The 25,693-nt window shown below is 40.4% G+C and overlaps 1 protein-coding gene across 2 annotated transcripts in view; it reads right to left on the reverse strand.

Moving 5' to 3' along the window:
• Positions 1-25,693, reverse strand: part of MKLN1 (muskelin 1) — a 512,658-nt gene that overhangs the window by 361,734 nt on the left and 125,231 nt on the right. For both annotated transcript variants that reach the window (XM_053716396.1, XM_053716397.1), the window contains exons 3-4: positions 2,870-3,012; positions 1,778-1,866 (exon numbers count right to left, since the gene is read on the reverse strand). In XM_053716396.1, coding sequence (XP_053572371.1) covers positions 1,778-1,866; positions 2,870-3,012 — 232 coding nt within the window. The remainder of the gene's footprint in view (positions 1-1,777; positions 1,867-2,869; positions 3,013-25,693) is intronic.

Here is a 25,693-nt window from a genome sequence, read left to right on the forward strand (position 1 = left end):
AAGTGGGGGAGAGTATTTAAGCCTTTGGCTGGGGTGTCTTTGCCTCCTCCTGGTGGCCAGGCTCTAAATTCCCAAAAGTAATGAATGCAGCTGTGGACTCTCCCCGTTTAAGAAAAAAAGGAACATGAATTTTTTTTTTTATTTCAGAGAATCCGAATTCTTAAAGTTTCCAAATTGCTTCTATTAAAAAAAAAACTGCTGCCATCTAGTGTTCTTGTACACGTTTAATGACGCTATAAGTATTTCTTCAAAACTGCTGCCATACAGTTCTCCGCACAAGTGAACACTCCTGAGCTTACCTGCCTGCTTTTCAACAAAGGATACTAAAGAGTACAAAGTAAAATGAATAATGGAAGTAAACTTTCTATAAAAAAATATGCTCTGAACCATGAAAAAAATACCTATGCTTTGTAACACTTAACAAAGACAGAAAAGTCAAATTTAAATTTTCATGATAGAGAAACGGTACAACCATAAAAAAAATAAAAATTCCAATTTACTTCAATTACCATGTTTACCTCTATATATATTTCTTTGTTGAAAATTAGCTCCTGTCAATAAGAGCTCACCAAGGCAGGTGCAGGCAACAAACAGCCTAGATTCATAAATGCTCGAAAGGCTGATGAGTGGCCTTACTGTTAAGCTAGACCATGTTCAAATAAACTGAGCATCGCTTCACCTATATTTCTTACAGATTTGTTAGTGTCTGTTCTTGAAATTAAATGTCCATATTTTTTTTGAAGTGCCCACAATGGAACTTTGGACATTAACTTCTTACAACGCGCAACAGCAAGTGCACCCACAATAACTTTGGAAACACAATAGAAAAATATGTTTTGTTATGGGAAAGTTTCGCTGAACAGAAGGGGTCTCATTAAGGAGGGGTTGGCCTTGGGTGTTGAGGTGTTTCACAAGCATCGTCTTGATTGTTCGCCTACACCACTGGTTTTCAAACCTGTCCTCCGACCTCCCTAACACGCCACGTTTTAAGGATATCTGAACTGGAGCACAGGTGAAACAATCAGCCGATTAGTAAACCTGGTTATTAACCTGTTCTCATTCAAGGTAATCCTGAAAACCTTGCCTGTTGGGGAGGCTTGAGGACAGCTTTGAAAACCAGGGTCCTACACTAATGCAAATCATGCGGTAATTATAAAGACTATTGCCCTTGTGAAGTTGCCTCAGTTTTTTCTATTTGAGTCAAGTTCACTTTTCTGTTTATGTTACTGTGGACTTATCTAGGGAGTTTATTTAGTTTTATATCTGTTTGTACAGTAACATCTGAAGGCTTTTTAGTGGCACCGATTTCCTTTACAGTGGCGCTCATTTAAAAGTCAAGAGGTTGCATGATGTTTTATCGATTAGAATGAATAACTGAACACATCTTGAATAGTGAGACTAGCGGTAGGCTACAAATCTTTTTTGATTTCCACAATTTGAGTGGTTTTTTTCTTCCACAAAATTTTAGGTTCAAAAACAAGTTTTAATGAATCTGGACCATTGTTACAAACACTGCTGCCATACAGTGCACAATACATGTGCACGCTCCTTAGCCTACTTCAGTATGCTCTCATGGAAAGAAGCGAAAAAGAAAACTGCAAAATATTTTAAAATTTGTACTTCATATCTGAAAGTTGAATTTTATATGGTTATGTTTAATATTAATCTTCCAAAAATGGTTTGTTTAATCTTCCCGGTTGTAGTGGTACAAGAGTTTAAAAAAATGTTGTTATGATGCAAGCATTATTACAGAGCTAAAAACTACCAAGTAACATACCTATTTTAATGAATCGACAAGGGAACATCTGCTCATCGATTTTATGCTTCAGTGTGAAAGTCTCTTTGTTGTAATCATTCTTTAGGCCGCTGCAAATGGAAAAGATGATATATATATATATGGCATGCAATCAAAGAACGGCACTTTTCACTGACTGTAGAGAAATAAAACAGCTGGCAGGTGTATCTTGTAGATTTATGGGTTACTTCAAACCAGCAGCACAAGTAAATGGTATGAAATGCTATAATATTAACATTAATAATGTGTGTCAAGTAACTACGTACTAGCTGTGTACTGCACTATTCCTATTAGGCACAAAGATACCTGCTCCACTTTTACAGGGTGGGTATGTATATGTATATATATATATATCTATATATATTTATGTGCAGTTGTGCTCAAAAGAACATAAAAATCCCCATAACTGTTCCCAATAATCTCCCTAAAGGAGATATTAACCTTTGATCCTATTGAGGTATAGAGGAGTAACACTAACTCTTTACAGGAGACCCTGCTATAACAATTGAGCGGACTTACTCTCCATACTCTCTCATATTAGGCTTTCAACTTAAAGGGATACTGAACCCATTTTTTTTCCTTTATTTTCAGATAGAGCATGCAATTTTAAGCAACTTTCTAATTTACTCCTATTATCGATTTTTCTTAGTTCTCTTTCTATCTTTATTTGAAAAAGAAGGCATCTAAGCTAAGGAGCCAGACAATTTTTGGTTCAGTTTCTGGACAGCGCTTGTTTATTGGTGGGTGAATTTATCCACCAATCAGCAAGAACAACCCAGGTTGTTCACCAAAAATGGGCCAGCATCTAAACTTACATTCTTGCTTTTTGAAATAAAGATACCAAGAGAATAAATAAAAAATGATAATAGGAGTAAATTAGAAAGTTGCTTAAAATTGCATGCTCTATTCAAATCAATAAAGAAAAAAATTGGGATCAGTGTCCATTTAAGCCTTAGGCTGGGGTGACTTTGCCTCCTCCTGGTGGCCAGGTGTTGTATTTCCCAACAATAAGGAATGAAGTCGTGGACTCTCCCTGCCTTATGGAAAGAAAAACAATATTCCCATCCCTTTTACCTTGACAACAGCTCAGTCATGTTGTCTTCATTCATTCCACCAAATACTTTGAACTTCTTTAAATTGCAGACGTGTGTTTTCTCATATTTTCCAAATGTGATGCTTTGAACAATGGCCGGTCTTTCCAGCTTCAATATCAGAAACTGTGACAACACAAGATTACCTTAGTACAGATAAACATAATCTGAAGCAACATTCAGAACGAAGCCGTTTTATGCACCATAAAAACTGTAATATTATGGACAATGAACAACATTTACTGGCATTAAATTACAAAGGGTAAGAAAAAACATAATTTATGTAAGAACTTACCTGATAAATTCATTTCTTTCATATTAACAAGAGTCCATGAGCTAGTGACGTATGGGATATACATTCCTACCAGGAGGGGCAAAGTTTCCCAAACCTTAAAATGCCTATAAATACACCCCTCACCACACCCACAAATCAGTTTAACGAATAGCCAAGAAGTGGGGTGATAAGAAAAAAAGTGCGAAGCATATAAAATAAGGAATTGGAATAATTGTGCTTTATACAAAAAAATCATAACCACCACAAAAAAGGGTGGGCCTCATGGACTCTTGTTAATATGAAAGAAATGAATTTATCAGGTAAGTTCTTACATAAATTATGTTTTCTTTCATGTAATTAACAAGAGTCCATGAGCTAGTGACGTATGGGATAATGACTACCCAAGATGTGGAACTTTCCACACAAGAGTCACTAGAGAGGGAGGGATAAAATAAAGACAGCCAATTCCTGCTGAAAATAATCCACACCCAAAATAAAGTTTAACAAAAAACATAAGCAGAAGATTCAAACTGCAACCGCTGCCTGAAGAACTTTTCTACCAAAAACTGCTTCAGAAGAAGAAAATACATCAAAATGGTAGAATTTAGTAAAAGTATGCAAAGAGGACCAAGTTGCTGCTTTGCAGATCTGGTCAACCGAAGCTTCATTCCTAAACGCCCAGGAAGTAGATACTGACCTAGTAGAATGAGCTGTAATTCTTTGAGGCGGAATTTTACCCGACTCAACATAGGCAAGATGAATTAAAGATTTCAACCAAGATGCCAAAGAAATGGCAGAAGCTTTCTGGCCTTTCCTAGAACCGGAAAAGATAACAAATAGACTAGAAGTCTTACGGAAAGATTTCGTAGCTTCAACATAATATTTCAAAGCTCTAACAACATCCAAAGAATGCAATGATTTCTCCTTAGAATTCTTAGGATTAGGACATAATGAAGGAACCACAATTTCTCTACTAATGTTGTTGGAATTCACAACTTTAGGTAAAAATTCAAAAGAAGTTCGCAACACCGCCTTATCCTGATGAAAAATCAGAAAAGGAGACTCACACGAAAGAGCAGATAATTCAGAAACTCTTCTAGCAGAAGAGATGGCCAAAAGGAACAAAACTTTCCAAGAAAGTAATTTAATGTCCAATGAATGCATAGGTTCAAACGGAGGAGCTTGAAGAGCTCCCAGAACCAAATTCAAACTCCAAGGAGGAGAAATTGACTTAATGACAGGTTTTATACGAACCAAAGCTTGTACAAAACAATGAATATCAGGAAGAATAGCAATCTTTCTGTGAAAAAGAACAGAAAGAGCGGAGATTTGTCCTTTCAAAGAACTTGCGGACAAACCCTTATCTAAACCATCCTGAAGAAACTGTAAAATTCTCGGTATTCTAAAAAAATGCCAAGAAAAATGATGAGAAAGACACCAAGAAATATAAGTCTTCCAGACTCTATAATATATCTCTCGAGATACAGATTTACGAGCCTGTAACATAGTATTAATCACGGAGTCAGAGAAACCTCTATGACCAAGAATCAAGCGTTCAATCTCCATACCTTTAAATTTAAGGATTTCAGATCCGGATGGAAAAAAGGACCTTGTGACAGAAGGTCTGGTCTTAACGGAAGAGTCCATGGCTGGCAAGATGCCATCCGGACAAGATCCGCATACCAAAACCTGTGAGGCCATGCCGGAGCTATTAGCAGAACAAACGAGCATTCCCTCAGAATCTTGGAGATTACTCTTGGAAGAAGAACTAGAGGCGGAAAGATATAGGCAGGATGATACTTCCAAGGAAGTGATAATGCATCCACTGCCTCCGCCTGAGGATCCCGGGATCTGGACAGATACCTGGGAAGTTTCTTGTTTAGATGAGAGGCCATCAGATCTATCTCTGGGAGCCCCCACAATTGAACAATCTGAAGAAATACCTCTGGGTGAAGAGACCATTCGCCTGGATGCAACGTTTGGCGACTGAGATAATCCGCTTCCCAATTGTCTACACCTGGGATATGAACCGCAGAGATTAGACAGGAGCTGGATTCCGCCCAAACCAAAATTCGAGATACTTCTTTCATAGCCAGAGGACTGTGAGTCCCTCCTTGATGATTGATGTATGCCACAGTTGTGACATTGTCTGTCTGAAAACAAATGAATGATTCTCTCTTCAGAAGAGGCCAAAACTGAAGAGCTCTGAAAACTGCACGGAGTTCCAAGATATTGATCGGTAATCTCACCTCCTGAGATTCCCAAACTCCTTGTGCCGTCAGAGATCCCCACACAGCTCCCCAACCTGTGAGACTTGCATCTGTTGAAATTACAGTCCAGGTCGGAAGAACAAAAGAAGCCCCCTGAATTAAACGATGGTGATCTGTCCACCACGTTAGAGAGTGCCGAACAATCGGTTTTAAAGATATTAATTGATATATCTTCGTGTAATCCCTGCACCATTGGTTCAGCATACAGAGCTGAAGAGGTCGCATGTGAAAACGAGCAAAGGGGATCGCGTCCGATGCAGCAGTCATAAGACCTAGAATTTCCATGCATAAGGCTACCGAAGGGAATGATTGAGACTGAAGGTTTCGACAGGCTGTAATCAATTTTAGACGTCTCTTGTCTGTTAAAGACAAAGTCATGGACACTGAATCTATCTGGAAACCCAGAAAGGTTACCCTTGTTTGAGGAATCAAAGAACTTTTTGGTAAATTGATCCTCCAACCATGATCTTGAAGAAACAACACAAGTCGATTCGTATGAGACTCTGCTAAATGTAAAGACGGAGCAAGTACCAAGATATCGTCCAAATAAGGAAATACCACAATACCCTGTTCTCTGATTACAGACAGAAGGGCACCGAGAATCTTTGTGAAAATTCTTGGAGCTGTAGCAAGGCCAAACGGTAGAGCCACAAATTGGTAATGCTTGTCTAGAAAAGAGAATCTCAGGAACTGATAATGATCTGGATGAATTGGAATATGCAGATATGCATCCTGTAAATCTATTGTGGACATATAATTCCCTTGCTGAACAAAAGGCAATATAGTCCTTACAGTTACCATCTTGAACGTTGGTATCCTTACATAACGATTCAATCATTTTAGATCCAGAACTGGTCTGAAGGAATTCTCCTTCTTTGGTACAATGAAGAGATTTGAATAAAACCCCATCCCCTGTTCCGGAACTGGAACTGGCATAAATACTCCAGCCAACTCTAGATCTGAAACACAATTCAGAAATGCTTGAGCTTTCACTGGATTTACTGGGACATGGGAAAGAAAAAAATCTCTTTGCAGGAGGTCTCATCTTAAAACCAATTCTGTACCCTTCTGAAACAATGTTCTGAATCCAAAGAATTGATCCAAATTTCTTTGAAAAAACGTAACCTGCCCCCTACCAGCTGAACTGGAATGAGGGCCGTACCTTCATGTGAACTTAGAAGCAAGCTTTGCCTTTCTAGCAGGCTTGGATTTATTCCAGACTGGAGATGGTTTCCAAACTGAAACTGCTCCTGAGGACGAAGGATCAGGCTTTTGTTCTTTGTTGAAACGAAAGGAACGAAAACGAATGTTAGCCCTGTTTTTACCTTTAGACTTTTTATCCTGTGGTAAAAAAGTTCCTTTCCCACCAGTAACAGTTGAAATAATAGAATCCAACTGAGAACCAAATAATTTGTTTCCCTGGAAAGAAATGGAAAGTAGAGTTGATTTAGAAGCCATATCAGCATTCCAAGTCTTAAGCCATAAAGCTCTTCTGGCTAAGATAGCCAGAGACATAAATCTAACATCAACTCTAATAATATCAAAAATGGCATCACAGATGAAATTATTAGCATGCTGGAGAAGAATAATAATATCATGAGAATCACGATTTGTTACTTGTTGCGCTAGAGTTTCCAACCAAAAAGTTGAAGCTGCAGCAACATCAGCCAATGATATAGCAGGTCTAAGAAGATTACCTGAACATAGATAAGCTTTTCTTAGAAAAGATTCAATTTTTCTATCTAAAGGATCTTTAAACGAGGTACCATCTGACGTAGGAATGGTAGTACGTTTAGCAAGGGTAGAAATAGCCCCATCAACTTTAGGGATTTTGTCCCAAAATTCTAACCTGTCAGGCGGAACAGGATATAATTGCTTAAAACGTTTAGAAGGAGTAAAAGAATTACCCAATTTATCCCATTCCTTAGCAATTACTGCAGAAATAGCATTAGGAACAGGAAAGACTTCTGGAAAAACCGCAGGAGCTTTAAAAACCTTATCCAAACGTATAGAATTAGTATCAAGAGGACTAGAATCCTCTATTTCTAAAGCAATTAGTACTTCTTTAAGTAAAGAGCGAATAAATTCCATCTTAAATAAATATGAAGATTTATCAGCATCAATCTCTGAGACAGAATCCTCTGAACCAGAAGAGTCCAAAGAATCAGAATGATGGTGTTCATTTAAAAATTCATCTGTAGAGAGAGAAGATTTAAAAGACTTTTTACGTTTACTAGAAGGAGAAATAACAGACAAAGCCTTCTTTATGGATTCAGAAACAAAATCTCTTATGTTATCAGGAACATTCTGCACCTTAGATGTTGAGGGAACTGCAACAGGCAATGGTACATCACTAAAGGAAATATTATCTGCTTTAACAAGTTTGTCATGACAATTATTACAAACAACAGCTGGAGGAATAGCTACCAAAAGTTTACAGCAGATACACTTAGCTTTGGTAGATCCAGCAGGCAGTGGTTTTCCTGTAGTATCTTCTGGCTCAGATGCAACGTGAGACATCTTGCAATATGTAAGAGAAAAAACAACATATAAAGCAAAATAGATCAAATTCCTTATAAGACAGTTTCAGGAATGGGAAAAAAATGCCAAACATCAAGCTTCTAGCAACCAGAAGCAAATGAAAAATGAGACTGAAATAATGTGGAGACAAAAGCGACGCCCATATTTTTTGGCGCCAAATAAGACGCCCACATTATTTGGCGCCTAAATGCTTTTGGCGCCAAAAATGACGCCACATCCGGAACGCCGACATCTTTGGCGCAAAATAACGTCAAAAATGACGCAACTTCCGGCGACACGTATGACGCCGGAAACGGAAAAGAATTTTTGCGCCAAAAAAGTCCGCGCCAAAAATGACGCAATAAAATGAAGCATTTTCAGCCCCCGCGAGCCTAACAGCCCACAGAGAAAAAAGTCAAATTTTTGAGGTAAGAAAAAATATGATAATTTAAAGCATAATCCCAAATATGAAACTGACTGTCTGGAAATAAGGAAAGTTGAACATTCTGAGTCAAGGCAAATAAATGTTTGAATACATATATTTAGAACTTTATAAATAAAGTGCCCAACCATAGCTTAGAGTGTCACAGAAAATAAGACTTACTTACCCCAGGACACTCATCTACATGTTTGTAGAAAGCCAAACCAGTACTGAAACGAGAATCAGTAGAGGAAATGGTAAATATAAGAGTATATCGTCGATCTGAAAAGGGAGGTAAGAGATGAATCTCTACGACCGATAACAGAGAACCTTATGAAATAGACCCCGTAGAAGGAGATCACTGCATTCAATAGGCAATACTCTCCTCACATCCCTCTGACATTCACTGCACGCTGAGAGGAAAACCGGGCTCCAACTTGCTGCGGAGCGCATATCAACGTAGAATCTAGCACAAACTTACTTCACCACCTCCCTTGGAGGCAAAGTTTGTAAAACTGATTTGTGGGTGTGGTGAGGGGTGTATTTATAGGCATTTTAAGGTTTGGGAAACTTTGCCCCTCCTGGTAGGAATGTATATCCCATACGTCACTAGCTCATGGACTCTTGTTAATTACATGAAAGAAATGCAGCATTGATATCCAATATAATAAAACAAAGAAGAACAATTAAGACACATTTAAAAACAAACTGACTTGATACTGACCAGAATAGTAGTTCAATGTAGTATAATTTTCTGCTTTTTTAAAAAAAAAAAAAAACTTTAAAGTCTAAAGTTCAAAAAAGGATATACACATATATATATATATATATATATATATAGGCAAAATGAGTCAGTTGCACTCTCACAAACAATTCTCCAAGGGCCAGGGTGCTAGAGTCGGTGATATGTAGTAGAATAGAAAACAGCACTCTCTGGACTTAAATTCAAACAGATAGTTTAATAGGTAACGTTTCGGGGAATGCTCCCCTTCATCAGACCAACAACATACAAGTGAAGCCAACATTTAAACATACCTAGACCCCTCCCCCTTGTGAAAAACCGCCAAAACTGGTTGTCATAGCAACCAGACATACAGTGTATAGTAAATACAAAAACATAATTTATGTAAGAACTTACCTGATAAATTCATTTCTTTCATATTAACAAGAGTCCATGAGCTAGTGACGTATGGGATATACATTCCTACCAGGAGGGGCAAAGTTTCCCAAACCTTAAAATGCCTATAAATACACCCCTCACCACACCCACAAATCAGTTTAACGAATAGCCAAGAAGTGGGGTGATAAGAAAAAAAGTGCGAAGCATATAAAATAAGGAATTGGAATAATTGTGCTTTATACAAAAAAATCATAACCACCACAAAAAAGGGTGGGCCTCATGGACTCTTGTTAATATGAAAGAAATGAATTTATCAGGTAAGTTCTTACATAAATTATGTTTTCTTTCATGTAATTAACAAGAGTCCATGAGCTAGTGACGTATGGGATAATGACTACCCAAGATGTGGATCTTTCCACACAAGAGTCACTAGAGAGGGAGGGATAAAATAAAGACAGCCAATTCCTGCTGAAAATAATCCACACCCAAAATAAAGTTCAACAAAAAACATAAGCAGAAGATTCAAACTGAAACCGCTGCCTGAAGAACTTTTCTACCAAAAACTGCTTCAGAAGAAGAAAATACATCAAAATGGTAGAATTTAGTAAAAGTATGCAAAGAGGACCAAGTTGCTGCTTTGCAGATCTGGTCAACCGAAGCTTCATTCCTAAACGCCCAGGAAGTAGAAACTGACCTAGTAGAATGAGCTGTAATTCTTTGAGGCGGAATTTTACCCGACTCAACATAGGCAAGATGAATTAAAGATTTCAACCAAGATGCCAAAGAAATGGCAGAAGCTTTCTGGCCTTTCCTAGAACCGGAAAAGATAACAAATAGACTAGAAGTCTTACGGAAAGATTTCGTAGCTTCAACATAATATTTCAAAGCTCTAACAACATCCAAAGAATGCAATGATTTCTCCTTAGAATTCTTAGGATTAGGACATAATGAAGGAACCACAATTTCTCTACTAATGTTGTTGGAATTCACAACTTTAGGTAAAAATTCAAAAGAAGTTCGCAACACCGCCTTATCCTGATGAAAAAATCAGAAAAGGAGACTCACACGAAAGAGCAGATAATTCAGAAACTATTCTAGCAGTAGAGATGGCCAAAAGGAACAAAACTTTCCAAGAAAGTAATTTAATGTCCAATGAATGCATAGGTTCAAACGGAGGAGCTTGAAGAGCTCCCAAAACCAAATTCAAACTCCATGGAGAAGAAATTGACTTAATGACAGGTTTTATACGAACCAAAGCTTGTACAAAACAATGAATATCAGGAAGAATAGCAATCTTTCTGTGAAAAAGAACAGAAAGAGCGGAGATTTGTCCTTTCAAAGAACTCGCGGACAAACCCTTATCTAAACCATCCTGAAGAAACTGTAAAATTCTCGGTATTCTAAAAGAATGCCAAGAAAAATGATGAGAAAGACACCAAGAAATATAAGTCTTCCAGACTCTATAATATATCTCTCGAGATACAGATTTACGAGCCTGTAACATAGTATTAATCACGGAGTCAGAGAAACCTCTATGACCAAGAATCAAGCGTTCAATCTCCATACCTTTAAATTTAAGGATTTCAGATCCGGATGGAAAAAAGGACCTTGAGACAGAAGGTCTGGTCTTAACGGAAGAGTCCATGGTTGGCAAGATGCCATCCGGACAAGATCCGCATACCAAAACCTGTGAGGCCATGCCGGAGCTATTAGCAGAACAAACGAGCATTCCCTCAGAATCTTGGAGATTACTCTTGGAAGAAGAACTAGAGGCGGAAAGATATAGGCAGGATGATACTTCCAAGGAAGTGATAATGCATCCACTGCCTCCGCCTGAGGATCCCGGGATCTGGACAGATACCTGGGAAGTTTCTTGTTTAGATGAGAGGCCATCAGATCTATCTCTGGGAGCCCCCACATTTGAACAATCTGAAGAAATACCTCTGGGTGAAGGGACCATTCGCCCGGATGCAACGTTTGGCGACTGAGATAATCCGCTTCCCAATTGTCTACACCTGGGATATGAACCGCAGAGATTAGACAGGAGCTGGATTCCGCCCAAACCAAAATTCGAGATACTTCTTTCATAGCCAGAGGACTGTGAGTCCCTCCTTGATGATTGATGTATGCCACAGTTGTGACATTGTCTGTCTGAAAACAAATGAACGATTCTCTCTTCAGAAGAGGCCAAAACTGAAGAGCTCTGAAAACTGCACGGAGTTCCAAGATATTGATCGGTAATCTCACCTCCTGAGATTCCCAAACTCCTTGTGCCGTCAGAGATCCCCACACAGCTCCCCAACCTGTGAGACTTGCATCTGTTGAAATTACAGTCCAGGTCGGAAGAACAAAAGAAGCCCCCTGAATTAAACGATGGTGATCTGTCCACCACGTTAGAGAGTGCCGAACAATCGGTTTTAAAGATATTAATTGATATATCTTCGTGTAATCCCTGCACCATTGGTTCAGCATACAGAGCTGAAGAGGTCGCATGTGAAAACGAGCAAAGGGGATCGCGTCCGATGCAGCAGTCATAAGACCTAGAATTTCCATGCATAAGGCTACCGAAGGGAATGATTGAGACTGAAGGTTTCGACAGGCTGTAATCAATTTTAGACGTCTCTTGTCTGTTAAAGACAAAGTCATGGACACTGAATCTATCTGGAAACCCAGAAAGGTTACCCTTGTTTGAGGAATCAAAGAACTTTTTGGTAAATTGATCCTCCAACCATGATCTTGAAGAAACAACACAAGTCGATTCGTATGAGATTCTGCTAAATGTAAAGACGGAGCAAGTACCAAGATATCGTCCAAATAAGGAAATACCACAATACCCTGTTCTCTGATTACAGACAGAAGGGCACCGAGAATCTTTGTGAAAATTCTTGGAGCTGTAGCAAGGCCAAACGGTAGAGCCACAAATTGGTAATGCTTGTCTAGAAAAGAGAATCTCAGGAACTGATAATGATCTGGATGAATCGGAATATGCAGATATGCATCCTGTAAATCTATTGTGGACATATAATTCCCTTGCTGAACAAAAGGCAATATAGTCCTTACAGTTACCATCTTGAACGTTGGTATCCTTACATAACGATTCAATAATTTTAGATCCAGAACTGGTCTGAAGGAATTCTCCTTCTTTGGTACAATGAAGAGATTTGAATAAAACCCCATCCCCTGTTCCGGAACTGGAACTGGCATAATTACTCCAGCCAACTCTAGATCTGAAACACAATTCAGAAATGCTTGAGCTTTCACTGGATTTACTGGGACATGGGAAAGAAAAAATCTCTTTGCAGGAGGTCTCATCTTGAAACCAATTCTGTACCCTTCTGAAACAATGTTCTGAATCCAAAGATTGAGAACAGAATTGATCCAAATTTCTTTGAAAAAACGTAACCTGCCCCCTACCAGCTGAACTGGAATGAGGGCCGTACCTTCATGTGAACTTAGAAGCAGGCTTTGCCTTTCTAGCAGGCTTGGATTTATTCCAGACTGGAGATGGTTTCCAAACTGAAACTGCTCCTGAGGACGAAGGATCAGGCTTTTGTTCTTTGTTGAAACGAAAGGAACGAAAACGATTGTTAGCCCTGTTTTTACCTTTAGACTTTTTATCCTGTGGTAAAAAAGATCCTTTCCCACCAGTAACAGTTGAAATAATAGAATCCAACTGAGAACCAAATAATTTGTTTCCCTGGAAAGAAATGGAAAGTAGAGTTGATTTAGAAGCCATATCAGCATTCCAAGTCTTAAGCCATAAAGCTCTTCTGGCTAAGATAGCCAGAGACATAAATCTAACATCAACTCTAATAATATCAAAAATGGCATCACAGATGAAATTATTAGCATGCTGGAGAAGAATAATAATATCATGAGAATCACGATTTGTTACTTGTTGCGCTAGAGTTTCCAACCAAAAAGTTGAAGCTGCAGCAACATCAGCCAATGATATAGCAGGTCTAAGAAGATTACCTGAACATAGATAAGCTTTTCTTAGAAAAGATTCAATTTTTCTATCTAAAGGATCCTTAAACGAGGTACCATCTGATGTAGGAATGGTAGTACGTTTAGCAAGGGTAGAAATAGCCCCATCAACTTTAGGGATTTTGTCCCAAAATTCTAACCTGTCAGGCGGAACAGGATATAATTGCTTAAAACGTTTAGAAGGAGTAAATGAATTACCCAATTTATCCCATTCCTTAGCAATTACTGCAGAAATAGCATTAGGAACAGGAAAGACTTCTGGAATAACCGCAGGAGCTTTAAAAACCTTATCCAAACGTATAGAATTAGTATCAAGAGGACTAGAATCCTCTATTTCTAAAGCAATTAGTACTTCTTTAAGTAAAGAGCGAATAAATTCCATCTTAAATAAATATGAAGATTTATCAGCATCAATCTCTGAGACAGAATCCTCTGAACCAGAAGAGTCCAAAGAATCAGAATGATGATGTTCATTTAAAAATTGATCTGTAGAGAGAGAAGATTTAAAAACATAATTTATGCTTACCTGATAAATTTATTTCTCTTGTAGTGTATCCAGTCCACGGATCATCCATTACTTATGGGATATTCTCCTTCCCAACAGGAAGTTGCAAGAGGATCACCCACAGCAGAGCTGCTATATAGCTCCTCCCCTAACTGTCATATCCAGTCATTCGACCGAAAACAAACAGAGAAAGGAGAAACCATAGGGTGCAGTGGTGACTGTAGTTTAATTAAAATTTAGACCTGCCTTAAAAGGACAGGGCGGGCCGTGGACTGGATACACTACAAGAGAAATAAATTTATCAGGTAAGCATAAATTATGTTTTCTCTTGTTAAGTGTATCCAGTCCACGGATCATCCATTACTTATGGGATACCAATACCAAAGCTAAAGTACACGGATGATGGGAGGGACAAGGCAGGATTAAGCGGAAGGAACCACTGCCTGAAGAACCTTTCTCCCAAAAACAGCCCCCGAAGAAGCAAAAGTATCAAATTTGTAAAATTTGGAAAAAGTGTGAAGCGAAGACCAAGTCGCGGCCTTGCAAATCTGTTCAACAGAGGCCTCATTTTTAAAGGCCCAGGTGGAAGCCAAAGCTCTAGTAGAATGAGCTGTAATTCTTTCAGGGGGCTGCTGTCCAGCAGACTCATAGGCTAGGCGTATAATACTCCGAAGCCAAAAGGAAAGAGAGGTTGCCGAAGCTTTTTGACCTCTCCTCTGTCCAGAATAAACGACAAACAGGGAAGATGTTTGACGAAAATCTTTAGTAGCTTGTAAGTAAAACTTCAAGGCACGGACTACGTCCAGATTATGTCAAAGACGTTCCTTCTTTGAAGAAGGATTAGGACACAATGATGGAACAACAATCTCTTGATTGATATTCTTGTTAGAAACCACCTTAGGTAAAAACCCAGGTTTGGTACGCAGAACTACCTTATCTGCATGAAAAATCAGATAAGGAGAATCACATTGTAAGGCAGATAGCTCAGAGACTCTCCGAGCCAAGGAAATAGCCATCAAAAACAGAACTTTCCAAGATAAAAGCTTAATATCAATGGAATGAAGGGGTTCAAACGGAACTCCTTGAAGAACTTTAAGAACCAAGTTTAAGCTCCATGGGGGAGCAACAGGTTTAAACACAGGCTTAATTCTAACCAAAGCCTGACAAAATGCCTGGACGTCTGGAACCTCTGCCAGACGCTTGTGCAAAAGAATAGACAGAGCAGAAATCTGTCCCTTTAAAGAACTAGCTGATAATCCTTTGTCCAAACCCTCTTGGAGAAAGGACAATATCCTAGGAATCCTAACCTTACTCCATGAGTAATTCTTGGATTCACACCAGTAAAGATATGTACGCCATATCTTGTGATAGATTTTCCTGGTAACAGGCTTTCGTGCCTGTATTAAGGTATCAATGACTGACTCGGAGAAGCCACGCTTTGATAGAATCAAGAGTTCAATCTCCATGCAGTCAGTCTCAGAGAAATTAGATTTGGATGATTGAAAGGACCTTGTATTAGAAGGTCCTGTCTTAGAGGCAGAGTCCATGGTGGAAAGGATGACATGTCCACTAGGTCTGCATACCAGGTCCTGCGTGGCCACGCAGGCGCTATTAGAATCACTGATGCTCTCTCCTGTTTGATTTTGGCAATCAGTCGAGGGAGCAGAGGAAACGGTGGAAACACATAAGCCAGGTTGAAGAACCAAGGCGCTGCTAGAGCATCTATCAGCGTCGCTTCTGGGTCCCTGGACCTGGATCCGTAACAAGGAAGCTTGGCGTTCTGGCGAGACGCCATGAGATCCAACTCTGGTTTGCCCCAACGATGAATCAATTGAGCAAACACCTCCGGATGGAGTTCCCACTCCCCCGGGTGAAAAATCCGCCTCCCAGTTCTCCACGCCTGGGATATGGATTGCTGACAGGTGGCAAGAGTGAGTCTCTGCCCAGCGAATTATTTTTGAGACTTCTAACATTGCTAGGGAACTCCTGGTTCCCCCTTGATGTTTGATGTAAGCCACAGTCGTGATATTGTCCGACTGAAATCTGATGAACCTCAGTGTTGCTAACTGAGGTCAAGCCAGAAGATCATTGAATATTGCTCTTAACTCCAAAATATTTATCGGAAGGAGTTTCTCCTCCTGAGTCCACGATCCCTGTGCCTTCAGGGAGTTCCAGACTGCACCCCAACCTAGAAGGCTGGCATCTGTTGTTACAATTGTCCAATCTGGCCTGCGAAAGGTCATACCCTCTGACAGGTGGACCCGAGACAACCACCAGAGAAGAGAATCTCTGGTCTCTTGATCCAGATTTAGCAGAGGGGACAAATCTGTGTAATCCCCATTCCACTGACTTAGCATGCATAATTGCAGCGGTCTGAGATGTAGGCGCGCAAATGGCACTATGTCCATTGCCGCTACCATTAAGCCGATCACCTCCATACACTGAGCCACCGAAGGGCGCGGAATGGAATGAAGAATACGGCAAGCATTTAGAAGCTTTGATAACCTGGACTCCGTCCGGTAAATTTTCATCTCTACAGAATCTATAAGAGTCCCTAAGAAGGAGACTCTTGTGAGTGGGGATAGAGAACTCTTTTCCTCGTTCACTTTCCACCCGTGCGATCTCAGAAATGCCAGAACTATCTCTGTATGAGACTTGGCAATTTGAAAGCTTGACGCCTGTATCAGGATGTCGTCTAGATACGGAGCCACCGCTATGCCTCGCGGTCTTAGAACCGCCAGAAGTGAGCCCAGAACCTTCGTAAAGATTCTCGGGGCTGTAGCCAACCCGAAGGGAAGAGCTACAAATTGGTAATGCCTGTCTAGATAGGCAAACCTTAGGAACCGATGATGATCTTTGTGAATCGGTATGTGAAGGTAGGCATCCTTTAAGTCCACTGTGGTCATGTACTGACCCCTCTTGGATCATGGGAAGGATGGTCCGAATAGTTTCCATTTTGAAAGATGGAACTCTGAGGAATTTGTTTAAGATCTTTAGATCCAAAATTGGTCTGAAGGTTCCCTCTTTTTTGGGAACCACAAACAGATTTGAATAAAAACCCTGTCCTTGTTCCGTCCGTGGAACTGGATGGATCACTCCCATTACTAGGAGGTCTTGCACACAGCGTAGGAATGCCTCTTTCTTTATCTGATTTGCAGATAACCTTGAAAGATGAAATCTCCCTTGTGGAGGGGAAGCTTTGAAGTCCAGAAGATATCCCTGAGATATGATCTCCAACGCCCAGGGATCCTGAACATCTCTTGCCCATGCCTGGGCGAAGAGAAAAAGTCTGCCCCCTACTAGATCCGTCGCCGGATAGGGGGCCGTTCCTTCATGCTGTCTTAGAGACAGCAGCAGGCTTTCTGGCCTGCTTGCCTTTGTTCCAGGACTGGTTAGGTTTCCAGGCCTGCTTAGATTGAGCAAAAGTTCCCTCTTGTCTTGAAGCGGAGGAAGTTGATGCTGCACCTGCCTTGGAATTTCGAAAGGCACGAAAATTAGACTGTTTGGCCTTTGATTTGGCCCTGTCCTGAGGAAGGGTATGACCCTTACCTCCAGTAATGTCAGCAATAATTTCTTTCAAACCAGGCCCGAATAAGGTCTGCCCCTTGAAAGGAATGTTGAGTAATTTAGACTTTGAAGTCACATCAGCTGACCAGGATTGGAGCCATAGCGCCCTACGCGCCTGGATGGCGAATCCAGAATTCTTAGCCGTTAGTTTAGTCAAATGAACAATGGCATCAGAAACAAATGAGTTAGCTAGCTTAAGAGTTCTAAGCTTGTCAACAATTTCAGTCAATGGAGCTGTATGGATGGCCTCTTCCAGGGCCTCAAACCAGAATGCCGCCGCAGCAGTGACAGGCGCAATGCATGCAAGGGGCTGTAAAATAAAACCTTGTTGAATAAACATTTTCTTAAGGTAACCCTCTAATTTTTTTATCCATTGGATCTGAAAAAGCACAACTGTCCTCAACCGGGATAGTGGTACGCTTTGCTAAAGTAGAAACTGCTCCCTCCACCTTAGGGACAGTCTGCCATAAGTCCCGTGTAGTGGCATCTATTGGAAACATTTTTCTAAATATAGGAGGTGGGGAAAAGGGCACACCGGGCCTATCCCACTCCTTACTAATAATTTCTGTAAGCCTTTTAGGTATTGGAAAAACATCAGTACTCACCGGCACTGCATAGTATTTATCCAGCCTACACAATTTCTCTGGCACTGCAATTGTGTCACTGTTATTCAGAGCAGCTAATACCTCCCCAAGCAGGTTCTCAAGCTTAAATTTAAAATTAGAAATCTCTGAATCAGGTCTCCCCGAATCAGAGACGTCACCCACAGACTGAAGCTCTCCGTCCTCAGGTTCTGCATATTGTGACGCAGTATCAGACATGGCTCTTACAGCATCTACGCGCTCTGTATCTCGTCTAACCCCAGAGCTATCGCGCTTGCCTCTCAATTCAGGCAATCTGGATAATACCTCTGACAGGGTATTATTCATGATTGCAGCCATGTCCTGCAAAGTAATCGCTATGGGCGTCCCTGATGTACTTGGCGCCATATTAGCGTGCGTCCCTTGAGTGGGAGGCGAAGGGTCCGACACGTGGGGAGAGTTAGTCGGCATAACTTCCCCCTCGACAGACCCCTCTGGTGACAATTCTTTTATAGATAAAGACTGATCTTTACTGTTTAAGGTGAAATCAATACATTTAGTACACATTCTCCTATGGGGCTCCACCATGGCTTTTAAACATAATGAACAAGTATCCTCTGTTTCAGACATGTTTGTACAGACTAGCAATGAGACTAGCAAGCTTGGAAAACACTTTAAAGCAAGTTAACAAGCAATATAAAAAACGTTACTGTGCCTTTAAGAGAAACAAATTTTGATAAAATTTGAAATAACAGTGAAAAAAGGCAGTTACACTAACAAAATTTTACAGTGTATGTAACAAGTCAGCAGAGCATTGCACCCACTTGCAAATGGATGATTAACCCCTTAATAACAAAAACAGAATAATAAATGACAAAAACGTTTTTTAAACACAGTCACAACAACTGCCACAGTCTACTGTGATTGTTACCCTCCTCAAACACGACTTTGAAGCCTTTTGAGCCCTTCAGAGATGTCCTGTATCATGCAGAGGGAAGCTGAATGTCTCTGTCAGTATTTTTATCTGCACAGAAAAGCACTAAAATAGGCCCTTCCCACTCATATTGCAACAGTGGAAAGCTTCAGGAAACTGTCTCTAGGCAGACAGAGGCCTCATTTTTTCAAACCAGCCATGTGGAAAAAAACTAGGCCCCAATAAGTTTTGTCACCAAACATATATAAAAACGATTAACATGCCAGCAAACGTTTTATATTACACTTTTATAAGAGTATGTATCTCTGTTAATAAGCCTGATACCAGTAGCTATCACTGCATTTAAGGCTTTACTTACATTAATCCGGTATAAGCAGCATTTTCTAGCAAATTCCATCCCTAGAAAAATATTAACTGCACATACCTTATTGCAGGAAAACCTGCACGCCATTCCCTCTCTGAAGTTACCTCACTCCTCAGAATATGTGAGAACAGCCATGGATCTTAGTTACTTCTGCTAAGATCATAGAAAACGCAGGCAGATTCTTCTTCTAAATACTGCCTGAGATAAACAGTACACTCCGGCACCATTTAAAAATAACAAACTTTTGATTGAAGAATAAAACAAGTATAAAACACCACACTCCTCTTACGACCTCCATCTTGGTTGAGGCTTGCAAGAGAATGACTGGATATGACAGTTAGGGGAGGAGCTATATAGCAGCTCTGCTGTGGGTGATCCTCTTGCAACTTCCTGTTGGGAAGGAGAATATCCCATAAGTAATGGATGATCCGTGGACTGGATACACTTAACAAGAGAAAGACTTTTTACGTTTTCTAGAAGGAGAAATAACAGACAAAGCCTTCTTTATGGATTCAGAAACAAAATCTCTTATGTTATCAGGAACATTCTGCACCTTAGATGTTGAGGGAACTGCAACAGGCAATGGTACATCACTAAAGGAAATATTATCTGCATTAACAAGTTTGTCATGACATTTAATACAAACAACAGCTGGAGGAATAACTACCAAAAGTTTACAGCAGATACACTTAGCTTTGGTAGATCCAGCAGGCAGAGGTTTTCCTGTAGTATCTTCTGGCTCAGATGCAACGTGAGACATCTTGCAATATGTAAGAGAAAAAACAACATATAAAGCAAAATAGATCAAATTCCTTATAAGACAGTTTCAGGAATGGGAAAAAAATGCCAAACATCAAGCTTCTAGCAACCAGAAGCAAATGAAAAATGAGACTGAAATAATGTGGAGACAAAAGCGACGCCCATATTTTTTGGCGCCAAATAAGACGCCCACATTATTTGGCGCCTAAATGCTGTTGGCGCCAAAAATGACGCCACATCCGGAACGCCGACACTTTTGGCGCAAAATAACGTCAAAAAATGACGCAACTTCCGGCGACACGTATGACGCCGGAAACGGAAAAGAATTTTTGCGCCAAAAAAGTCCGCGCCAAGAATGACGCAATAAAATGAAGCATTTTCAGCCCCCGCGAGCCTAACAGCCCACAGGGAAAAAAGTCAAATTTTTGAGGTAAGAAAAAATATGATAATTAAAGCATAATCCCAAATATGAAACTGACTGTCTGGAAATAAGGAAAGTTGAACATTCTGAGTCAAGGCAAATAAATGTTTGAATACATATATTTAGAACTTTATAAATAAAGTGCCCAACCATAGCTTAGAGTGTCACAGAAAATAAGACTTACTTACCCCAGGACACTCATCTACATGTTTGTAGAAAGCCAAACCAGTACTGAAACGAGAATCAGTAGAGGAAATGGTAAATATAAGAGTATATCGTCGATCTGAAAAGGGAGGTAAGAGATGAATCTCTACGACCGATAACAGAGAACCTTATGAAATAGACCCCGTAGAAGGAGATCACTGCATTCAATAGGCAATACTCTCCTCACATCCCTCTGACATTCACTGCACGCTGAGAGGAAAACCGGGCTCCAACTTGCTGCGGAGCGCATATCAACGTAGAATCTAGCACAAACTTACTTCACCACCTCCCTTGGAGGCAAAGTTTGTAAAACTGATTTGTGGGTGTGGTGAGGGGTGTATTTATAGGCATTTTAAGGTTTGGGAAACTTTGCCCCTCCTGGTAGGAATGTATATCCCATACGTCACTAGCTCATGGACTCTTGTTAATTACATGAAAGAAAAGTCAAATAATGGTTACATCACTGAACCCCAAATATATATAATCCTTGTAGCTGGGCAGTAATCAACAAAATTATGATAAAACTAAATACATCCCTCCTCAAAGCCAATATTACTATAAGGCACATACAGTAAAAAATGGAGCATATATCAGAAACAGGCTGTATGGGCCTATTTTAGTGCAGCACAATTAGCAAATATTCATAAAGAATTGGCAGCACTATACAGAGTCATAGCATAATAGAGACATGTATTACAGATCGATTCATTCAGACCCATATCCCTAGTATCCACAAAAATTGAGGCTCAATAAGCACAATTGGTTATGCATAATTTAAAGGCCAGTGAACAAAAAGTTAAAAACATTGCAGTATTCTATGTCTAACGTACCTACAGGGATCCTATATAGCATGTATTACGGATGCCATATCAATCAAAAAAATCAATCAAAAAACATGTATACATAATCCTAACAGCTACATCTCTTCATATGTACAAATACAAGGTAGCGATAGTGGAGCTTGCCTTACCAGATCGCCACAATAATACAGCTGAGACATCGCGTGAGGCAGAGATGTATGCAGGCCACTACAAAGTGTTACAGCCTGCACCGTATCCCTCACAGTTAAAGAAGTGCGCATGCGTATCACATCCGGGCGGTCCGCCCCTAAGGCATCAATTGGCTGTAGAGGACAAGCCCCTCTATATGTAAAAATTTTGAATCACACACATTGGCTTTAACTGTGAACAGGACCCAGCGTTTAGTCAATAAACTCAGACACATTATGGGAAGGTGTAAACTCTATTGGGAAAGAGAGTATATCTAACCCCTTAAGCACATAAAAAACTCTGGTTGCTGGGTGTCACCGCCCCTGTTATGTGTATGCCCCAAAGTCTGAACAGTGAAGATCGTTCACCATCCAAGCAATCATAGTACTCAGCTCCGGTATTAATATTGTGATTGGCCCTAATTGGACCAGGCCCACTATATCAAAAAAATTGTGTCAATACCCATAGTGTTAGAGGAGCAGAGACACATAAGTACCATCAGAGCTTGCTTAAAGAATATGCACAAGATATCCTGGTGCTCTGGTATATGGTTCAGTATAACGGTACATAGACATAGAAATAAAAGTAGTCATAAAAAAATAGGCTAAACAAATAATGTGATATGCATGTCAACAGGATCGCAAGGTGCAATAACTAACATGGGGAGGTATGGATAGATACTATTTACACGGATAAGTAGAGCACTGGCCCTCCATAGTCAATTGTCACTCGTGACAACAGGGAGGGTACCACCCATATAGTGGGCAAGCTCAGATATGGGATGCCTACAAGTAGGAAAGGCATTAAGGGGGTAACCACTTCTAGCAAGTAAGCTAAGAAACACCATATCTTAATGCATAGGCTTCAGTCAGATAAACAACATAGGGAGAGAATCATACACCCTATATATCATAAGTGATCATAGAAAACAGTGCCAGTCTATGCCCATATTCAGACCTCTGGGGTGTATGGTATCCAATTTGAAGATCCACTCCGCTTCTTTTTGTAGGAGACGAGTGTCTCTATCACCACCCCTAGGAAGTGGGGGTACGTGATCAATGAGCTTAAATCTAAGGTCAGCAACGGAGTGACCCTTCTCCATGAAATGTCTGGCCACTGGTTGGTCACTCTTCCCTTTTTCAATAGCAGTCCGGATCGCACTCCTATGGTTGGCCATTCTCTTTTTGATGTCGTCAGAGGTTTTACCGATATAAAAAAAAGTCCACAACTGCAGTTCAACATATATACCACAAATTTTGTGGTACATGTAAGATAATGCTTAATCTTGTAGGTTGTATTGTTGTGTGGGTGTCTGAACTGCTTGCATTGCAACATAGAATTACATGTTACACAACTAGGACATTTGTAGGATCCTCTCTTGGTAATTGGTGTTACTTTATTGTAGCTGTCAGTGGGGTCTGTTTTCATCAGAATATCCTTTAGGTTCCTTCCCCTTTTGTATCCAATCCTAGGTGGTCCGTAGTGTTGATAGGGTAATGATGGGTCTGTCTGAATGATCTCCCATTTTTCTTTTAGAGTTACCCCCAGTGTCCTTGTGCTGGGAGTATATGACGTGACAAAGTTCATTCTCTTCTGGTTGTCACGTTCAGTAATCTCCAAATTCACCTGTGACCTTGCTTCCTTTACAATGTTGCTTTTGTATCCCCTGCTGTAAAATCTTGATTCCATTTCATTTAATTGTACCTCTTTCCTCTCATCAGAAGTATTATTGCGGCAGACTCTCAGCATTTGTGCCCTGGGTATTGCTTTTATGAGCGATCTTGGATGATAGCTGGTGGCGTGTAGCAGTGTATTCCTGTCAGTAGTCTTCTTAAACAGAGTTGTTCCCAGTTTATTGTCAACCTTAAAGATTCTTAGATCCAGGAAGTCCACTTCGTTATAACTGGAAACCTCTTTAAGTTGGACCTGACCCCCTATTTCATTCAGGGATATAACCCATTCGCCAAAGGACTCAATCGTTCCTCTCCAAATTACCACGATATCGTCAATGTACCGCTTGTAAAAAAGTATCTGTTTGTTGTCATATACCTTGAATATGCTTTCTTCAACATGTTCCATATAAAGATTTGCAAATGCGGGTGCCATGTTTGACCCCATGGCTGTCCCCATGAGTTGCAGGTAGAATCTTCTCTCAAATTTAAAGTAATTCAATTTGAGACATAGGGATAAAAGCTCAACAATAAAACTAGTTGGTGGTCCCACATATGGGCATTTTTCCAGGCAGCTGGTGATAATCTCCATCCCTTTCTCATGAGGTATAATGGTGTACAAGCTTGTGACATCAAGGCTGGCAAGCACGTCACCTGGTCGTATGTCAGTCAGTTTGGTGAGGTACGTGATAAGGGCAGAGGAGTCCCGTAGATAGGACCGCATGCTCACCACTAGAGGTTGTAGAAGAGAATCAACAAACTTTGCCAGGGGTTGCAACAATGATCCCCGTGCTGAAACTATGGGTCGCCCAGGTGGGTGTATTAGCTGTTTGTGTATTTTTGGTAACGTATATAGTATTGGTCTCACTGGATGGTCTGTAGTCAACCATTCTTTAGTAGTTGAATCTATCCAATTCATGCGTGCTGCATGTTCAATAACCGAGTCAATTTGTGCCTTATATTTAATGGTCGGATCACCGGGTAAAGGCATGTAGGTAGAAATGTCCGATAGTTGTCTGTCAATTTCAGCTTTGTAATCCTGGTAGTCCTGCAGGACAACTGCACCACCCTTATCCGCTGGGCGTATGACTATAGTACTGTCATTCCTGAGGGTTTGTACAGCCTCCCAATCGTTTGCTGTCATATTATTTCTGCTGGGGCCATGTTCTCCCTGTCTAAGTCTTTGTTGTACAATGCGAGTATAGGTTTTGATGCTTGCATTGGTTGTAGGGGGTTCAAACTTGCTGGGTTTCTTAAAAGGGTGTCTGTTATCTTCCAACTCTTTGCCCTGAAAAAAATCACCCAATTTCAATTGTCTTTGGAAGCGCATAGTGTCAATATATGCGGTGAAATCATCAGGTTTAGTTGTGGGTACAAAAGAGAGGCCCTTCATGAGTACTCTCCTCTCACTGTCATTCAGGATATGTTGGCTAAGGTTGACAGTCACATCCTCCTCCTTCCGCGTGGTAACGGGGGTCTTCTTCCAAAACCCGCCCCTGCGTGTATGTGGTCTTCGCCCCTTCCTCTGGAGCGGGTGGTAATGCCTAAAAAAGGCTGTGCATTGTGTTGATTTTCTGTCTCCTGTAGACGATCACTTGAGTACTCAGTATCTGAGCCAGAGCTGGAATCCACAGTATTCAGTTGTCGGTGTGCAAATGTTCTGAACCTCCTTTGTCTTCTTGGTTGGTATTGTGCTCTTTCAACAGGTCCGAGTGTCCACCGGTACACTTTTTTATCCTTATAATCCTCCATAACATAACCCAGCTTTTTATTTTTAAAGGCAATTAGGGCATTGTTGTATTCACGTAATTGGGTATTGATCTTTTCCATCCAATTTTCTGACTTGTCTTGTGTTAGGATATGGCCTTTAACTTCCTCCAGGATATTGATATCTTCTTTAGTCTTCTGCATCTGGCTCCTAACTTCTTCCACCACTAGTAGGATTAGATCCAAGGAGCATTTGTTCAATATAGCCACCCATTTCCTGCAGAAATCAGAATTTTGTCTGCCTATAGTGGGTACATTGTTAATCCTAAAGCCCCTTGGTATCAGTCTTTTTCTGTGGTATTCTGACAGGTAGACGCCATGTAATTTAAGATCTACCTCCTTCTTTAATTTGATCAGTTGGTTATACACAGTCATGGCATTTTCAGCTGGATCCTCAGGTAAAATGGTGTCAAACAGTATCCTTGCTGCATCCAGATCACTCATGGATAGTGTT

Source organism: Bombina bombina, chromosome 6 (genome assembly GCF_027579735.1).
Source record: "Bombina bombina isolate aBomBom1 chromosome 6, aBomBom1.pri, whole genome shotgun sequence".
Lineage (NCBI taxonomy): Eukaryota > Metazoa > Chordata > Amphibia > Anura > Bombinatoridae > Bombina > Bombina bombina.